General features: G+C 48.7%; 1 protein-coding gene across 3 annotated transcripts in view; it reads right to left on the bottom strand.

The window, feature by feature from the left end:
* The window catches only part of PBX1 (PBX homeobox 1), a 247,062-nt gene that overhangs the window by 39,528 nt on the left and 190,572 nt on the right, over positions 1-16,962 (bottom strand). For all 3 annotated transcript variants that reach the window (XM_054037024.1, XM_054037023.1, XM_054037025.1), the window contains exons 3-5: positions 11,073-11,317; positions 4,181-4,371; positions 3,542-3,677 (exon numbers count right to left, since the gene is read on the bottom strand). In XM_054037024.1, coding sequence (XP_053892999.1) covers positions 3,542-3,677; positions 4,181-4,371; positions 11,073-11,317 — 572 coding nt within the window. The remainder of the gene's footprint in view (positions 1-3,541; positions 3,678-4,180; positions 4,372-11,072; positions 11,318-16,962) is intronic.

A 16,962-nucleotide genomic window follows, 5' to 3' on the forward strand; every position in this document is an offset into this window, starting at 1 on the left:
AAGATTCAGGAAAGGTCTGAGCAATTTGGGTCTACAATCTTGAGCCTGAACTCTCTGGAGAGCAGGCTCTCTTCTAGAGTTCTGGACTTCCTTTTCCTTCCAATTGCATGCCATGGAGCTGGGACTCTTGGCATTTTGGTGCTTCCACTTCCAGATGGAGCCCAAGAGTGCGGAAGCCATGGCAGGAATAACGGGAGCTTGGGACGGAGGGAAAGTTGGTTGAATTTGTTCTCATCTCAGGAGAGGTTCCTGGTTTGGGGTTGAAGGTCTGAGGATGGTGATAGGAGGCTTCTGATTTAATCGACGTGGGGTGGCTCATCCGTATCAAGTCCCAACAGCAGGGTCAACAGACACAGAGCTGCTAGGGTCAGCTGTAAGCTCCCCTTTTATGGGAGCTTGTTTCTGGAAGCTCAGTGAGCATGGCCAGACCGTCCTCTCAGTATGCCCCCAAAATAATCCCTCTCCCTCTGGCCTGGAGCACTCTCCCTGCCATGCCATATTTGTTGGCATTGGTGGAGCGCCCCTCAGCTTCCCGGGAACAGAAGTGCTTCAATAAGCCGGACTAGACAGACACAGACAGGCCCCCACGTGCCTTCTCCTGTACTTGCTCTCAGCAATCTTTTGGGACCTATCTGCCCTCATGAATCAGGCATAGTTATGTTTAACTATGGGGTGAACGGGAGTGGGGATAGGCCACTGTTCAGAAAGTGATAAGCACCACCCTCTGAAAATCAAGTGCCCTCGAGAAAGGTCCTTCTAGTGAACCTTCTAGTTGGAAACCCAAAATCACTCATCACTATTGAACATCTTGGCCTCACTTTTCGAAACCTTGGCCCTCTTGTACAGGATTTCCCCAGACAAGTCCATCTGCGTTGGCACCCTGCCTTCTGAGTACATCAGTTCAAGCTATTGATCCATCTAGCCAGGAATCCTATTTTATGTTAACCAGATCAGATCTGTGGCCCATCTAATCTGGTATCCTGCCTATATGCATAAACCCATTACTGGAAAAGTCCAATATTCCATCTACTTTGGTATGTCACCTCCTAGACCAGTTAGCCAGTCTTCTGTAGGCTAGTCCTGTCCCTTAGGTTGTTACTCTGAATTAGGATTACGGAGATACAGCTGAGACGTTTGTCCCATTCTAAATGCTGGATATCGGTCATTGGTATCCAGCTAGTGTTTTGCACTCACTGAAAAACTGCTGCTTGTTTCACTGCATGGAAAACAGAAAAATAATCCCTCCTGTTTTCTACGATGCCTTCCATCTGCAGGGATCCCAGTGCTTGATAACCTTTGCACAGGAATCTCCTGGCACACCATTGCAATGAGGCTACCTCCGGAGGGGACGGCAGCAGCTATTTAACAATGCACAGTAACACTGCACTGGAAGGGAAAAGCGTATCCAGCTGAGACTGAGGGGTGAATTTCAGGAGACAGAATTTAACTACTGAGATTATAAATTGGCCATGAGATGGGAGTTAACAGCCCAACTCTTGCAAAAAGGGTCACTGCACAGCACCTTTAATAACCTCCAGCTGTCAGGAACGCTTCCCCTTCTGAGTCAGAGGGAAGAGAGCCAATGATTGGTTCACTGACACCCCTTTCAGCAAGATCCAGGTTTTCTTTTGAGGCCTGACATTGAAGTTACGGAAATGGGATGTCTTGCTAAAAGAGCTCACTCAGAAGATAAGGGCTTGATGCAGAAATCACTGGGTGAGGTTCAGCCCAGTCACGCAGGAGGTCAGACTAGATGATCACAATGGTCCTTTCTGGTTTTACAATCTATGAACTTAGGAGCTAAGGCAATTGTGTTTGCTTTGCGAGAACTGAGAGGAGCACAGACCAAGGCAGCATGAACTGAGGCAGTTACAGTGCAGGGAGATTATGTGACTTCACGTAGTTTCCAAAGTGGTATTCCATTCACCTGGTGCGGATAAGCACTCAACTTATCTGTACCGCTTTGGCCTGAAAAACCATGTGGGGATGAAGAACAGGAGTACTTGTGGCACCTTAGAGACTAACAAATTTATTAGAGCATGTGGGGATGGAAATCCTTAGGAGAGCAGCAATGTTTCCTTATTTCAGTTTGCTCAGAAAGATCACAAGAACAGTATTTCTCCTGGAAATTGGCTCTTTCTGCTCCAGGCACTAGGGAGTGCAGAGATGGCATGCAAATTACAAAGAAGTTAATGGAACTTTGTTGGATCCCATAAAAACATCCAGGGTCAATTCAAAGTTCAGGATGAAACACCAGGACAGTGCTTGGTTTATTAGAACCAGCGTGCCCCATTTCCCATGTGTAACCTTGGGATGGACTGATGGTCATTTGGGTCTTCTACTGTAGATGATATGGTTGTTGATTGGAGGTCACTACATGAGCATTTAAGGAGCAATTAGCAAGATTCCCTCAGGATTACAGATGACTACAGTCTCCAGTTTGATGATGTTCCTTCCAGAGAAACTGAACAGCTACTCTGGGTGGGGATCTGGCCCCAGTTACTGTTGTCATCTTCATGTGAACGTGTGACCCAAATGACACCACAAACCTGTCTGTGAACATGAGGGAGCACAAGATGGCTGACTCCCGGAAAGCATGTGAATTGGCTGTGGGCAAGAATACAAGAGGGCATGGTGATTGGTTCCAGACTTTTCAGCCTCTGGCAGCCAAATGCAGTAGGATGAACAGGGACGGGATGGAGGGAAGGAAGGGGCTGAGAATAATTGACAATCAAGAACGTGGCGGTTGCAAATTAGGCACTCAACTGGTCTGCTCAAGCCTTGCATCAGCATGCCGGTCAATGCTATACGCTCCAGGGGCACAGAGGCTATTCACCTGCCCCTTTAATTACATGGGCACACCTTGGGGTGTAGCTAGTGAATATCCTGTTTCCATACAAAAATTGCATGTGGCAGCAGATGAGAGAGGCATTGCATTCAGCAAATACAAGAGTAATTACCCTCTATGCCTTTAGATGGAAAGAAACAACCCTGCATCCGCAGCCATGAGACCCTCACACCAGAAACCCCACTCTAGCCACGGCCTCCTTCCTGATCCTTGCTCACACAGCTCCAGCAAGTAAACCCCTGCCAAGCCCCACATGTGTTTGTTGGTTGTTCAGTAGCTTGTGCGGCCAGGCACTGGCCAAACATAGCACTTGCCCCAGAAATCTCTTGGTCACCTTGCTCAGCTCTCACTTTGCCCCCCCGGCATGCACCCCTCAACCTCTACTGCTTAAATTCCACATTGACTCTACTCTGCAATGTCCCAGCCAGCCCCTGCCATGTCCATCTCCATCCCTTCCAGGTGATTGCCTTAATACTTCCCCTCCCAATCCACCCTTCTTCCTCAATGGGCCTTGTTCCCCATTGTTCCATGCAGCCTCCAATTATTCTCTTGCTACCAATCTAGCACTCAACCCGCAATTCACCCACCACCGCTGTAGAGATCAGTAAAGAGACGCTTGCCTGGTTATTTGTGCCCTGATGGAAAAACACGAGGCCGTTATTTTGGTGCCACTCCCTTTGCCCGTCCCCTTACCTGTGAGACTGTGATGCCGCACTTCTTGGCTAGCTCTTCTTTGGCTTCCTCACTAGGGTAAGGGTTGCTGAGATGGGAATAGAAATACTCATTCAGGATTTCCGTAGCCTGCTTGTTGAAGTTTCGTCTCTTCCGCCTTGGCAAGGAGAAAATGGAACAGAATCAGGGCCAAGGCTCCAGAAAGAGGGAAAGCGCTCTGGGGGTGGGAATCATATTTTGCAGTTCCATGGTGCCTCTTGCCTCTCCATTGCAAAGTACTTTGCAAACCTCCTCTACTCAAACTTTGCAACACTTTGCGAGGGAAGCTATGGACCCACCTGGCCTCTGATCTGCCTCCCCCCGGCCAGTGCCCTGATTAGAAGGTTGGTCCCCAGGCGGGCTGGTGAAGGAGACTGCATGACAGGGTAGTCAGGGTGGGCTGGGGATTTGATCCACTTGCATCTCAAACCACATTAGCCCGTCTGTTCTGGTCCCTTGCCTTCATACTGGATCAGATCCATTGGTTGTCCCACCTCTGCCAGACCAGAACAGATCTTTGCAGTGTCTGCTCTGTCTAAAGGCCAACATGAGAGATGAGAAACCCCCCCTTCCCACCCCTGCCAAAGCACTTTCTCTCAGGCGGGAGATGGGAGAACTAACCGCGCATCTAGAAATCGGGAGCGCAGGATCATGACGGCTTCGCACGTGCTCTGCTTGAGCTGCATCTGGATGGAGCTGAATTTGCGGTGGATGATGCTGACCATCCGCTCGATCTCCTTTGGTGAGATGGGCCGGGTCCGGCTCTGCTCGCGCAGGAGGTTCATCACGTGGGTGGTGAATTCGTTGCACGCCTGGGACGGCAAGAAAAACAAAAGAAACCCCGGGATCGGAGGGTCATTCGGCCGTGTTCAAGACTATATGGTGCCAGCACAGCCAGATAAGGACACCAGCCCAGGGCCCCCACGGAGCAGCACAGCAACCAGCTAACGAGATCTAACCACCCAGCCGCAACCTGACACCGCACCCATTTCCATAGTGTCGGACCACTTCCCCTTTCCACCGTGGGGATCAAGCTGCCTGCAACTTCAGCCCTGAGGGAGTGGTGAGGGTTTCTAAAGGAAAGAGCCTTAAAATGTGGCATGGAGGAGACGAAACTGGGCCCAACCCTTCAGAGTATCCCTAGCGGCCAGATGGAGAGGACCTGTTGGGTCATTTAGAGTTTGATTCACAGCCCATTGAGAACTTGAGGGAAAGACTCTCACTGATTTCAATGGGCTTTGGATCAGGCCCCTCGTCCACTCGCCAGCTTGTGCGGGATTATTCCCTTATTTTTTTTTTTTTAGTGTTTTGTCCAGTCTAGGATTTAAAAATGACCCAAGTAGTGGAGCTTCCACCTTAAGAGGACTATAACAGTCTCTCACCTCTACACCATCTCCCTGCTGCTTAACCGCCATTGTCCTCTGCTCGCTTCCATCCCGGAACCCTGGGTCCTCCTTGGATCACTCTAACCAAGCCCTCTCCTTCCTGAGTGCTCCCATCCTTCTGCCAGCGGCAGACAGTCACAGTAGGGCCTTCCCTTCATCATGGCTGCACACGGTCAGCTTTTAACCCTTCTTCAGTTTAGGAGCCCTCCTGCCCCTGGATCTATGTGGCTGCCCTTTCCTCAGCTCCCTCCCATTCCCCTGTATCTGTCTGGTGATGGGCTGCCCGCCAGGGAAACAGATTAAGTGAAAAACAGGAGAAAAACATCCAGCAATAAACTGCACAGCCAGTATCTGAGACAGCGATGGGGAGTCACTGCACAGAATCCAGAACAGAACGGATGGTTGGGCAGAGGCCTTAGGAGCTTTAAGAGGGCTCAGAAAGGAAGGATGGTCCAGTGGGTTGGGTGTTAGTCTGGGACTCTGGAGACCTGGGTTCAAGTATCTCTTCTGCCACAGGCTCCCTGTGTGGCCTCAGGCAAATCAGTTAGTTGCTCTGTGCCTCGGTTTCCCCATCTGTAACAGAGTTAATAGCACTTCCCTACCTCGCAGCGGTGTTGTGAGGATAAATACAGTAGGTGCTCAGACACTATGAAGGTGGGAAGCCATATAATCCATATCTGGCCCAAACCCTTCTCTCTAATCTTTAGAACAGGCCCCGATTAACACATATAGGTACTTCACTTTGAAGATGCAAGAGTTCTGTAAATGTTAATTACTATTACTGCTGATCCTCACACCAGGCCTGGGAATGGGTGTAGGACTGTGCACACCTAGGGGGGAAGGGGTTCAAAGCTGCAGCGGGGGAAAGGGAGAAGAACTATCCCACTCTGAAGGCCTAAGGAAGAATCTTCCATTGGGGGTCATTAGGACAGAGATATAGGGAACGAGGAGGCCAGGCTAGGCTGGCTCTCCATAAGGAAAGGAAAAAGTTTTCTCTCCTGCTTTGCAGAGAACGGGCTTTTGGGGTAGGCTGCCGAACCCAAACTGAGCAGGCGAGGAGGAATTGATGCTGTTTCCTTGGTGCTGAGGGAATGGGAAGAGCTGGGCTGCATAAAGCCTTTTGTTTGGGACAAAGGCTGAAAAAAAACCTTACCTCCTATTACTTTTGCTTTGGGGTTGGCTGGAGGAGCCAGAAAAATATAGGATTTGTCACATCAGATCAGAACCACGGTCCTTTCGATCTGGTAGCCGTACTGGTCCCGTCATCCCTGACATACTGGATCAGACCAACATCTCGACCAGTCTGGTATCCCTCCTCCTTCCATTCGCAGGGAGGCCAACAATCTGAGTATACTGGCCTGTGATCCTGCTGAAGTACCCAGTGCCTCATGAGACCAGCTCTCCCATAATGCATGTGGTCTGCTGTGCAATGGGATGCCTGGGAGCTGTCAACTCCTTCTTGATTTAAGCCCACCCAGGATCAGCTGCTGTTATGATGCACGTGAGGTGGCCTGTCCTAACTCTGTGTGTGCTACAGATGTTACTTATGGATGGTCCCAGGTCTCGGAGCGCTTGCCCCTCAGGCGTGGGGAGAGAGGTGCCAAAGGTCAGGATGGTGGGAGTGGGCCAGAAGCAAGTGTGGGAAGCAGCAGCTGCTGGTGGCTCAAATGCACCTTGGGCTGCCGACAGGGGGAACGGTTAGTTCTGCAGGCATGCAGGTCCCAGAGAGAGGGGGCGGAGTCAGAGCCCACCAAACGACCCACATCAAGTGGCTGCGAGCACTGAGGTGACACAGTGCTGCAGGTTTCCAGCACATCCAATAACAAGTCAATAATGATAATAATTAAAGCAGCGCAGGCAGCGCGAGACAGGCGCCCTGACATGAAAGGGCAAGCAGGTAATCACTGGAATTAGTGTGCTGACGGCACAGCACCGCCCCACTGCGCCTGCTCCCACCACCCGTGGTCCCCCGCTCCTCTCATGCCCACGGGGGATGTTTGTTTTTAATACATTTTCTCAGTCTGCTGCATCAGATGTTGGATGCTGGCAGGTCCGTGCAGCCAGGGGCTGCTGGGCCAGAGGGAAAGCAAACCACTTAGCAACACAGATGACAGCCCGGCTCTGAAAGGGAGGCGACCTGCAAAGATGAAGAGGAAAAGCAACGAGTTGCTCAAGAACTTCACTGCTCTGTGCTGAAAGCAGGGCTGGCCTGGCTGGGCCTCACACCTTGGGGCCCCCGGACAGCCACACAACGCACCCAGAGCAGTGCCCCCGCTTCACACGGGGCAAGTTGCTACTCTCTCTCCCCAGACCCATCTGAACGGGGTAGCTCACTGCCCTTGTGGCACCTGGGGCCCTGCTCTTGCTGGGCCTTGTAAATCATAAGGGTAGTCTTGGAGCAACTGCCCCAAAAGCCAGAACTCTCCAGCACTCGGGAGATGCTGTGAAGGGGAGGCTGCTACTGTGACAATCACCTGATTCACAGAACTGTAGAAATGTCAGGCTGGAAGGGCCCTTGAGAGGTCATCAGGTCCAGCCTTCAGCACTGAGGCAGGACCAAGTCTACCTAGACCATCCCTGACAGGTGTGTGTCCAGCCTGCTCTTAAAAACCTCCAGTGACAAGGATTTTACAGCTTCCCTTGCAAGCCTGTTCCGGAGCTTAACTCCCCTTAGAGACAGAAACCTGGTACCTACTATCTAACCTGAATCTCCCTTGCCGCAGATGAAGCCCATTCCTTTTTATCCTACCTGCAGTGGATATGGAGAACAATTGATCCCCATTCTCTCTATAACAGCCCTTAACACATTTGAAGACTGTTCTAGGGTCCCCCCATAGTCTTCTTTTCTCAAGAATAAACAGGGCCAGTCTTTTTAACCTTCCTCACGGGTCAGGGTTTCGAACCCTTTGATCATTTTTGTTGCTCTCCTCTGGACTCCCTCCACCGTGTCCACATCTTTCCTCAAGTTTGGCGCCCAGAGCTGGACACACTATTCCAGCTGAGGCCTCACCAGGATGGGGAAGGTGTTCTCAGAGGAGAACTCTGCAGTTCCCTTCTTTCTGAGCTTGTGTACGCTCGGACTGTGTCTTCCTTAGGAGGGTAACCTGGGGCACAGCCTGTATATGGTGTAAAACAGCCCCTCGCCCTTTCACAGACTGACATTTATACGGGAGAACCCAAGGGTTTGGGTTCAATCCCCTGAGTTGAAGACATCATTTCAATTGCTTCTCCCCTTCTGTTCTTAATGGAGTGTGGATCCTCCATTCCCCTTGCTGTCCCATCATCCCATGATGCTCTAAAGACATCAACTGTAGCTAACTACCCAGTAGATACAGCTAGTTGGTCAGAGCCCTTGTGAAGGTGACTGTACAGCAGAACCACTGGCCCCTTTACAATCCACATAAGTCATGAGGAAACCTCTCTCATCTGAGAGGTCTGCTATACCCCCTCCTGGCTGTTTACCTAGGTGCTGAAAGAGCCAGCCCCGTGCTTACAGACTCCAAGTAGTTTCAGCCTGCCTCATCTTCACAAGCAAAAGAACATTATAGACCAGGGGTCGGCAACCTTTCAGAAGTGGTGTGCCGAGTCTTCATTTATTCACCCTAATTTAAGGTTTCGTTTGCCAGTAATACATTTTAACGTTTTTAGAAGGTCTCTTTCTATAAGTCTATAATATATAACTAAACTATTGTTGTATGTAAAGTAAATAAGGTTTTTAAAATGTTTAAGAAGCTTCATTTAAGATTAAATTAAAATGCAGAGCCCCCTGGACCGGTGGCCAGGACCCAGGCAGTGTGAGTGCCACTAAAGATCAGTTCGTGTGCCGCCTTCGGCACGTGTGCCATAGGTTGCCTACCCCTGTTATAGACAAAACTGCAGGGAAAAGCTGTGTCGAGTCACAGCAACATCAGGTCCCTGAGGTGAAGCCAGACACTGGACCTGTCCCAGTTAGCTCCTGTGTCCTGGGGCCAGCTTCCCTGCCGGCAGGACAGCTGTGACCTGGAAGGGACATCTACCCCGCACCTTAGGCTCACGAGACCACCCAGGTGCATGAATCAGGTTAGCGCAAACTGATGTGGTCAGGATGCAATGGTCACAAACCACATTCAGCCGTCAAGAGAAGAAATCAAAGCATTTGGAGCTGAGCAGCCGCACTAGCCTGCCTAAAGCGCAGCTGCTTCTCCAAGTCCTGTCTAAACGTGGAAACCTCTCAGCAGGCCTCACAATTCTCCCCCACAAAAGCCCTGGATCCTCTCAACTTACGGTCTCCTTGGGGGGACACTCAGTAGGTCCTCTGACGGCCCTTCCAGCATCCCCTTGGGGCTTGTCACCTCTCTCTGCACTCCCACAGGGTGTGTAGGGCACTGCCATTGACAGGCTGCAGATGGATCCAATCACCTGCTGCACCATCTTGAACTGGGCTGAATTCTCTACGGCCACTAGTGCCGGCAGCCTGAGGATCTCTGGAAAGGGCTGCCTGAGCTCTGCCCCTGATCCCGAGGGAGGAACTGGAGAGGGAAAGCTGTTCTGATTCTCTGGCCCAGAGAGATGGCAGCTTGGTGGGACCCAGGACGCAGCAGGGAAGATCAAGACAGTCCTGGCCAAGGTGCCCTTATCACTATCCCTTTCCATGCCGTTTCGAGAGCAAAGGTGGAACAATGTCAGGGCTCTTTGCAGATGGAAAGTCATGATAGTGACATTACGGCAGACCCCAGTATCCAGAGGTCTTGGGAGACATTCTGAAAAGGCCAGACAGCCAGGGGACCTGGCCAGCAGGCTTTGATGTCCGAGTTTCAGGTCCTCTGCCCCAACTCGGACTCATGGCTCCCCTGTCAACAGCTCCCCACAGCCACCTCAGCAGAAGGACAGGAAGTTGTATGGCAGGGATTCACTGCCCAAGTCTTTATCCACTAATCAGACTCCGGCACAACGCCAGGTGGATCAGGCAAGCCCTGCATGGCCGGGGGAGGAGGGTAATCAGGCAAGCCCTGCGCAGGGGTGCTGTGAGTCATTAGTAGAACAGATAATTGAACCTGGGTCTTCTGAGGCCCAAGCTAAGCCCCTAACCACTGGACCAGCCGCCTTCTTTCCTTTTACTCCTAAGAGGGGGTGAATATTTTTTGGTCAAGCTTAAAAACCAAACAATCCCCTTAACCCAAGCTTGGGGGAGGGATAGTTCAGTGGTTTGAGCATTGGCCTGCTAAACCCAGGGTTGAGAGTTCAATCCTTGAGGGGGCCACTTAGGGATCTGGGGCAAAATCAGTATTTGGTCCTGCTAGTGAAGGCAGGGGGCTGGACTTAATGACCGTTCAGGGTCCCTTCCAGTTCTATGAGATAGGTATCTCTCCATACCTATAAAGCCTGTCATAGGAGCTGGTTGAAAAGTGGCAGAATGAGTTTGCAAAAAAAAAATCCCAGAGTTTGAAATGACTCAGTTTGCCTTCGTCACAAAGTTTTCCAGGGTTGCTTTCAATGAATTTATCAAAATTTTGATCAAAATCCTTAGGTAAAAAGCCAGGTTTTCTTCCTGAAAATGGGCTTTTCAGTAAACAAAGCATTTCTTGAATGATTCTGATTCAAATGCTGACACTATTTTGATAACAAAACATGGATTAAAACAATGCATCATGGAAAATTTTGCAAAAGAAACAAACCAAACCCCAGATTGTTTTTGACACCAACAATTTTTTGCAAATGAATAAATAAATAACAAATTAATAATAATAAAAATAGTTTTTTTTCTTCTAATGAAAAAAAAAAAAAACTGTGCAAAAATGTTGACCAGCTCCCCATGTTGGATTTCAGCCTGAACAGTGGATGTCTCAGGAAGTTCTGAGCTACACGGGTGTGTAACAGCTACGCTCATGCCACCTTGACAATAGATGTCACTAGCGCTCCAGCCCATATACACACAGCCATGCTAGCTTGGCGTACAGAATTGTGTGTAGGTAACACATTGATTCTCTTATCGGCTCCATTTTCTGTTGCATTATCTTCCCTCTGCTGGATAGGCAGATTATCCCTTGAAGGGGTTTATTTCCTTGATCAGAGCTTCATTTAAACCCTGCCTTTGCTTTGGCCGGGAGAGGGGGAAGCTTCTGCTTAGCCTCCGCGAATGAGCCTGTTACCTGTTCATATTTCTCCAGCTCCGTGTGGTAGATCTGTCGGATCTGCGAGAGTTTAGCTCTGTAGTCAGAATGCTCCACGGAATTGTCTGAGCCAGCCCCTCCGGATGCTGCTGCTGCGGCCGCAGCCGCCGCTGATCCTCCTCCTTTCTCAGGCCCTGCCACGCCCTCTGCCAACAGCATGTTGTCCAGTCGCATCAGTTGGGGGTCTGTGGGCTCCTCTTCCTGGGCTCCCCGGATACTCAGAACTGTGAGAAGAGACAGAGGAGGGAGGGAACGATTAGCAATGCCCTGAGGATGAACACAAACAATAGCAACAGCTCAGCAGCCAGATTCTCCAATGAGGTAACTCGGCATAGCTCTAGCCACGTCGGTGGAGCGGTGCCGATTGACACTAGCTGGGGATCTGGCCCCCGACTTCAATGGAGCTATGCTCCATTTATGCTGACCTGGCCCTTGCTTGCAAATCCTTAGTGCGCCTCTAGCTCACCCGTTCAAACCCAGCCCGCTGGCAGTGACTCAATGCAATCACCAGCTCATGACTCTATACTGGCCCTGGCCTGAAGTGAGCTGGGGCCTGGAGCAGTTCCCAGTGGCCAGAGCCCACAGCACAACTGTCGCTGGTCGGCCCCCTAGTGACAGTCTCACTGGGAGAGTCTCAGCCTGGATGGGCCGCGGACTCTGCTCTCACCTCCGTGGCGCTCCCTCTGGAGTGGGGTGGGGCATGTTGGGAGACGCTGGCACTAGGTTGCCACCTTTCTAATGTCTGGTAACTGGACCCCCGAGGCCCAGCCCCCTGCCTTGCCTCGTCTCCCAAGGCTCCACCTCCTCTCCACCTCTTCCATTGAGGCTCTGGCCCCAACCTGCCTCTTCCCAAGAGGCCCTGCTCCCTTCTCCGCCTCTTCCCCCCCAAGCCCTGCCCCCACTTCACTTATTCCCCCCTCAAGCCCCACCCCTGTTGCTCCTCTGCCCCCTTCCTCCATTGCTCGCTGGATCATCTCAAGGAGCCTGCCTGCAGGTAGTAGGCAGCCTCGGCTGAGCAGGGGCTGGCGCGGGTTAACGAGCTAGTGCCTTCCTCCACCCCATGGTAACCAGGCTTTTGGTTTGGGTGTGATTAAGGGTTGCCAGGTCTCCAAAAACCAGGCACCTGGCAACCTTAAATGGCACCCAGACACAGAAGCCAAAAAACGGACTGTCCGGGTAAAAACCTGGATGGGTGGCAGCCCCAGCTCGCACTGCTACTTCCCATGCTGTCCCTTCCTCTGGGGGTAAATAGAGGGCTCCTGTCCCCAGGGCTGTCAACCAGACTCCTTTCACCAGCCCTCCTTAGAGTGGGCATGGCAAAGAGACCTCAGCACTGAGGATTGAACCAAGTTTTGTGGGACAGAAACCCTGCAGACAGGCTCCACTGGTGGCAGAAGTGCCAGGGCGAATGCCCCAATTGAGCCCATCCTTTCCAAGGCTCAAGAGCTGCCACCAGCTGGAGACAGAACGGGGAGAGAGCAGTCCCTACCGTGCCCCACGGCTGTGGTCAGCAGAGAGATCTCCACTGGTGAGCCGCTGCTGGAGCTTAGAGCGTGGTGGCTAAGGGGCAAGGGGCTGCAGACACATTTCCTGCCGACGGTTCTTTGCCAGCACCTGCAGCCCCCATTTCAGGGGAGGGGAAACCCATCGGTGCACTGACAGTTAACACTGCAGACACGACGCTTTAATAAATAGATCGTGAGTCCTGTGTGCGTCTGGCTGGCCCCGTGGGCTCTTGCCAGTTCTGGTTGTTTCCGCAGCCTTTGCAGGTCACCCCCATGAGGTTGTGACAGGGAAGGTAGATGTGAGGCCAATGCAAGGGGACATTTAGTTATTCGGGGCATCGTATTCTCCACATGACCAGCCTGGGCTGCAGACTGTTTACACATGCTCCTCAATTACAATGGGAAGAAGAAGAGGTTTTGTTTTTGTCTTTTAAAGGGCATTATATTTTTAAAGGCAAATAAAAAACTAGAAATCACGAGACTAATTAATAACATGGCTTTGTATTTCCAAACAGCTGCACAAATATTAGCTCATTCACGGTGGAAATAATCATTCAACGAATATTAACTCTTGGTTACATTGGTTTCTTTTTCTTCCCTTAGGGAAAAATCCCAGAGGGCTAAAACCAACAGAAATTTAATAGTGAGCTATAAAAACTAGAATTCTATAGGTGGGTTCAAGGTGCTGTCCAGAAATGCAATCACTCTATTATATTCCAATCCATAGGGCTTTTCCCCGGGGTTGATTTCTATATATTGTTCTGCGATCACATCTGACTCCAGAATCTGACCAAATGATTGCTCTGCTCTTTGTTCTCGAAAGAAGAAAAATTAACAAGAACCAAAATCTTGTTCTCAGATCTGCACAGCGGATAAACTAGAGGCACTAACAGCAACTGTGCAAACCCAAATAAATACAAGCCTGCTTTACCTGATGCATTGGCTGTTGCACACACAGAGAATACAACAGGAGACAGAATCAGAGCAGGATTCCCAATTCTCTCATCTTTTATGACTGAAACAAAGGACACAAGGATTTGATTTCCCCAAAATGTGCTGAAATGCATCACAAACAGAAGGCAGATCTGAGAATAAGGCAGACGGCTGCAAGTCTGGAAACCTGGCTTCTGCTCTTAGCTCTTGCACACATTCCCCATGTGATCTTGCATGAGTCATTTCTGGCCTCACCCTACTCCCGTCGAAGTCTACAATAAAACTTCAGTGGGAGCTGGACGAAGCCCTCAGCCTTGATCCTGCAACAAGCAGGACCCCTGTGCAGAGCTCATTGCAGGATCAGGACCTTAAACTACTTGTGCCTCAGTTTCCCTGCCTTTAAAAAAGAGGGTTTTACAAGGCTTAACTGACATGTGCTTGGAGATCCTCTGGTGGAAGACAAAAGGAAAATAAATAATAATAATAATAATAATAGTTTTATTATTTGGAAACGGATTTTTGTCATTCTTGGGACTTACTTGAACTGTACTAAGCCAAGAGAGCAGCAATAACCATATTCTCACAAATTACTTGCCAAAGAGAGAATATTCTAGTATTCTCACAGCTTCAATTCATGCTTTAAACACATCTAAAATCACTTTCTTTCTTTGAGTGTTTTCCTAAAATCACTCTCTCGCTTTTTGAAATTAAAAATAAAAATTACAGCAAAACAAAAAAAAAAAAACAAAACAAAACAAAACAAAACAAAAACCACACAGCACTCCACTGTTCTGGGCTCACTTTGCAAAAGTGGAGGCCCAGCCTGAGTTTGCAAAACCCTTGTGTGCGTATGCACTCTGCCAATGGGCAGCTGGGTAGTAAAATGGTAAATATGTACCAAGCAGCCTGCCTGAAAACTCCAGCTGAAGTGGAGGGAAGAAATGGGGCGGCGGAGGGAAATGGGCAATTTAAGATGCTGAATCGCCTTTTCTTTTTTTTTTTAAACAGACTGTATTTTAATTTTGTAAGCCTTGCTGGGAAGGGTAAGAAACGGCTGCATTTAGACAGAATCTGGACACAGTCACGGATGCTAATAACAGATAGGAAGAATCAGTGCACTGAATTTCCACAGAGATTCTGTGGGGCAATATATACATATTATATGGCATAGCTGTGTGATGATCCATTGATTTTAATGGAGCTATGCTTGCTTATGTCTAAAATGAATCTGACCCATTATTCCTAGCCCTGTAATCTGCACTGCCAACCATCAGCAAATGGTTTTACTGTCAGTTTAAAAAAATAATCTAAAATTGGCTGCCAATAAAAAGTCGTAACAAGCCAGTGAAAATAACAAGAAACATATTTTTCCTTAATCTAGAATAAGTTTCTGAATGATACAATTACTATTAATAGAAACCAATTTTAAGTAAAAGGCTCAGCTGAGAATGAACATGAATAATAGGAAACTTAAAACCCCCCAAATGGCTTTGAAATCGTAATTTTCTGGACACAAATCCTTTTTAGTATTTTTCATCCCTTTTGTGTTTGAAATTTTGTCAGTGAAAAGGGTTGAAATGTGCAAGTAAATTTGTTAGTAAAATAAAATAATAAATTACAAACAATTGCTAATTAACAATTATAATTTACATACTAGAGATGGGTTGAAGATATCAAATTTACATCTGGATCCCAGTTTCAAAGAGACAAGAATTCAGAAGAGTTGAGATCCAGAATTTTGGGCCCAGGCCCCACCTCTCTTACATAGGTATTACTGTGAAGGTATATGATGCTTTGCTAAAATCAACAGAAAGATTCTATAACTAACACGCACAAAGCAAGCCAACTGACAGACAGGACAAAAACAAAACAAAACATCTCCTGAGATGGAAAGACAGTGGGGAAGGAAATCACAGCAGATGTGGAGCACTGTCAATGAAACGTGTGTTGATTTGGGGTTGGTGATCCTTAATCCTAAACAAGAGAAAAGGCAAACGGCAGAACTTAAAAGGAGGAAAAGGAGGCAGGAGATGGGACGGAGACGAAGTTGACATGAATGGCAGAGAATAATCTCCTGTTCTTCCCAACAAAACTCAAAAGACAAATTGAAACAAAAATAAAAGGTGAAAACAAATACAAAATAGGGTTTCAAGCCAGACACACTTGTGATTAGGATTTCAAAAGAGAGATTTTCTATATTAATAATAAAAACTCACTGCCTAGTCAGGAGTGCATGTGTGATTAATTAGTCTGTGTGTGTGTGTAAAGTTTTTTTTAAAAAAAGCACTATATAGGTGCTTAGTAATATCACTGTATAATGTGAAACACACACACATTGTGTTCTATTATATCTACATCTGCATATTTGTGCGAGTACACATTATATTACTATTACATTATAATTATATATGTTTAATGAGTGGAATCCAAAAATCAGCTGGGTGAGAAGGTGCTGGGATCTGCAGCAATTGTGCCTGTTTGGCTAGCCAGGTAGAATAACACTATTAAATAAATAAATGAAAAGGCCAATGTGTCTAAGCAGACCTGATGCCACCTAGTTATTGCTTGAAGTCTGTGCTCTGGTGAGTAGGAGACAAAATGATTATTTAAAAGCTCCTTTATCTTCCCAGCACTGTATAAGACTCAAATGAACCTTCTGCCAGGACACCCGAGATGTTAACACTCATCCACCACGATCCAATTTCAAGCGGCAGAGCTGTTACCTAATCCAGCAACTATCACATATGATCAAGGCTCTGCTGAGCGGATTGGCCCTTTACCTCTCTCCTGTTCATCCCCTGCTCAGCTGGAAATGGGTTTAAAGGGACAAGGGACCCATTCCTGACAGTCGGAGACACACTCCAAGCTGGGGCATTGGAGTCTGTGGATTTCCATACCCAGGAGGTGGGAAAAAGAATTTGGAAATTGGTGAGGGAATTTAGCAGCATTCAGTGCAAATCCCTTTATAGGGTTTCCATGGGATCAGCTCCCCCAGATGGTACAAATCAGTGCAGATAACAGTTATGTCAATTTACATCAGCTGAGGATTTGGCCCAGGGCATCTGTGTCCGTGACAGACTAATGAACTTTTGGACAGTTACGAATTCATTTGAACCAAGGGGCTCTCAGCCCCAGTGCCCTTAACACCACTGATTTTGGTGGAGATAGGAGCACATCAGACACCACCACCTCGCAGCTGGTACCGACCACACCCCGTCTTTGGCTGCCTCGTTGGGGGCGCTGCAGAAACCAAGAATGGGGCCAAGGGGGTCAGTGCGTGGGGACGCCACCTATGAATAGTCAAGGAAGGCCTTCGTTCTCCCAGGCTGTCAGTTGTCCCGGGAGAAAGGGGAAAACAAAGTGAAAATAAAACCAATTTGACAGAACAGTATTTTCTTCCGCTCCGCACCCCTCCTCCCCCCGTTTCTTAG

This window comes from Malaclemys terrapin, chromosome 8 (assembly GCF_027887155.1).
Source record: "Malaclemys terrapin pileata isolate rMalTer1 chromosome 8, rMalTer1.hap1, whole genome shotgun sequence".
Lineage (NCBI taxonomy): Eukaryota > Metazoa > Chordata > Testudines > Emydidae > Malaclemys > Malaclemys terrapin.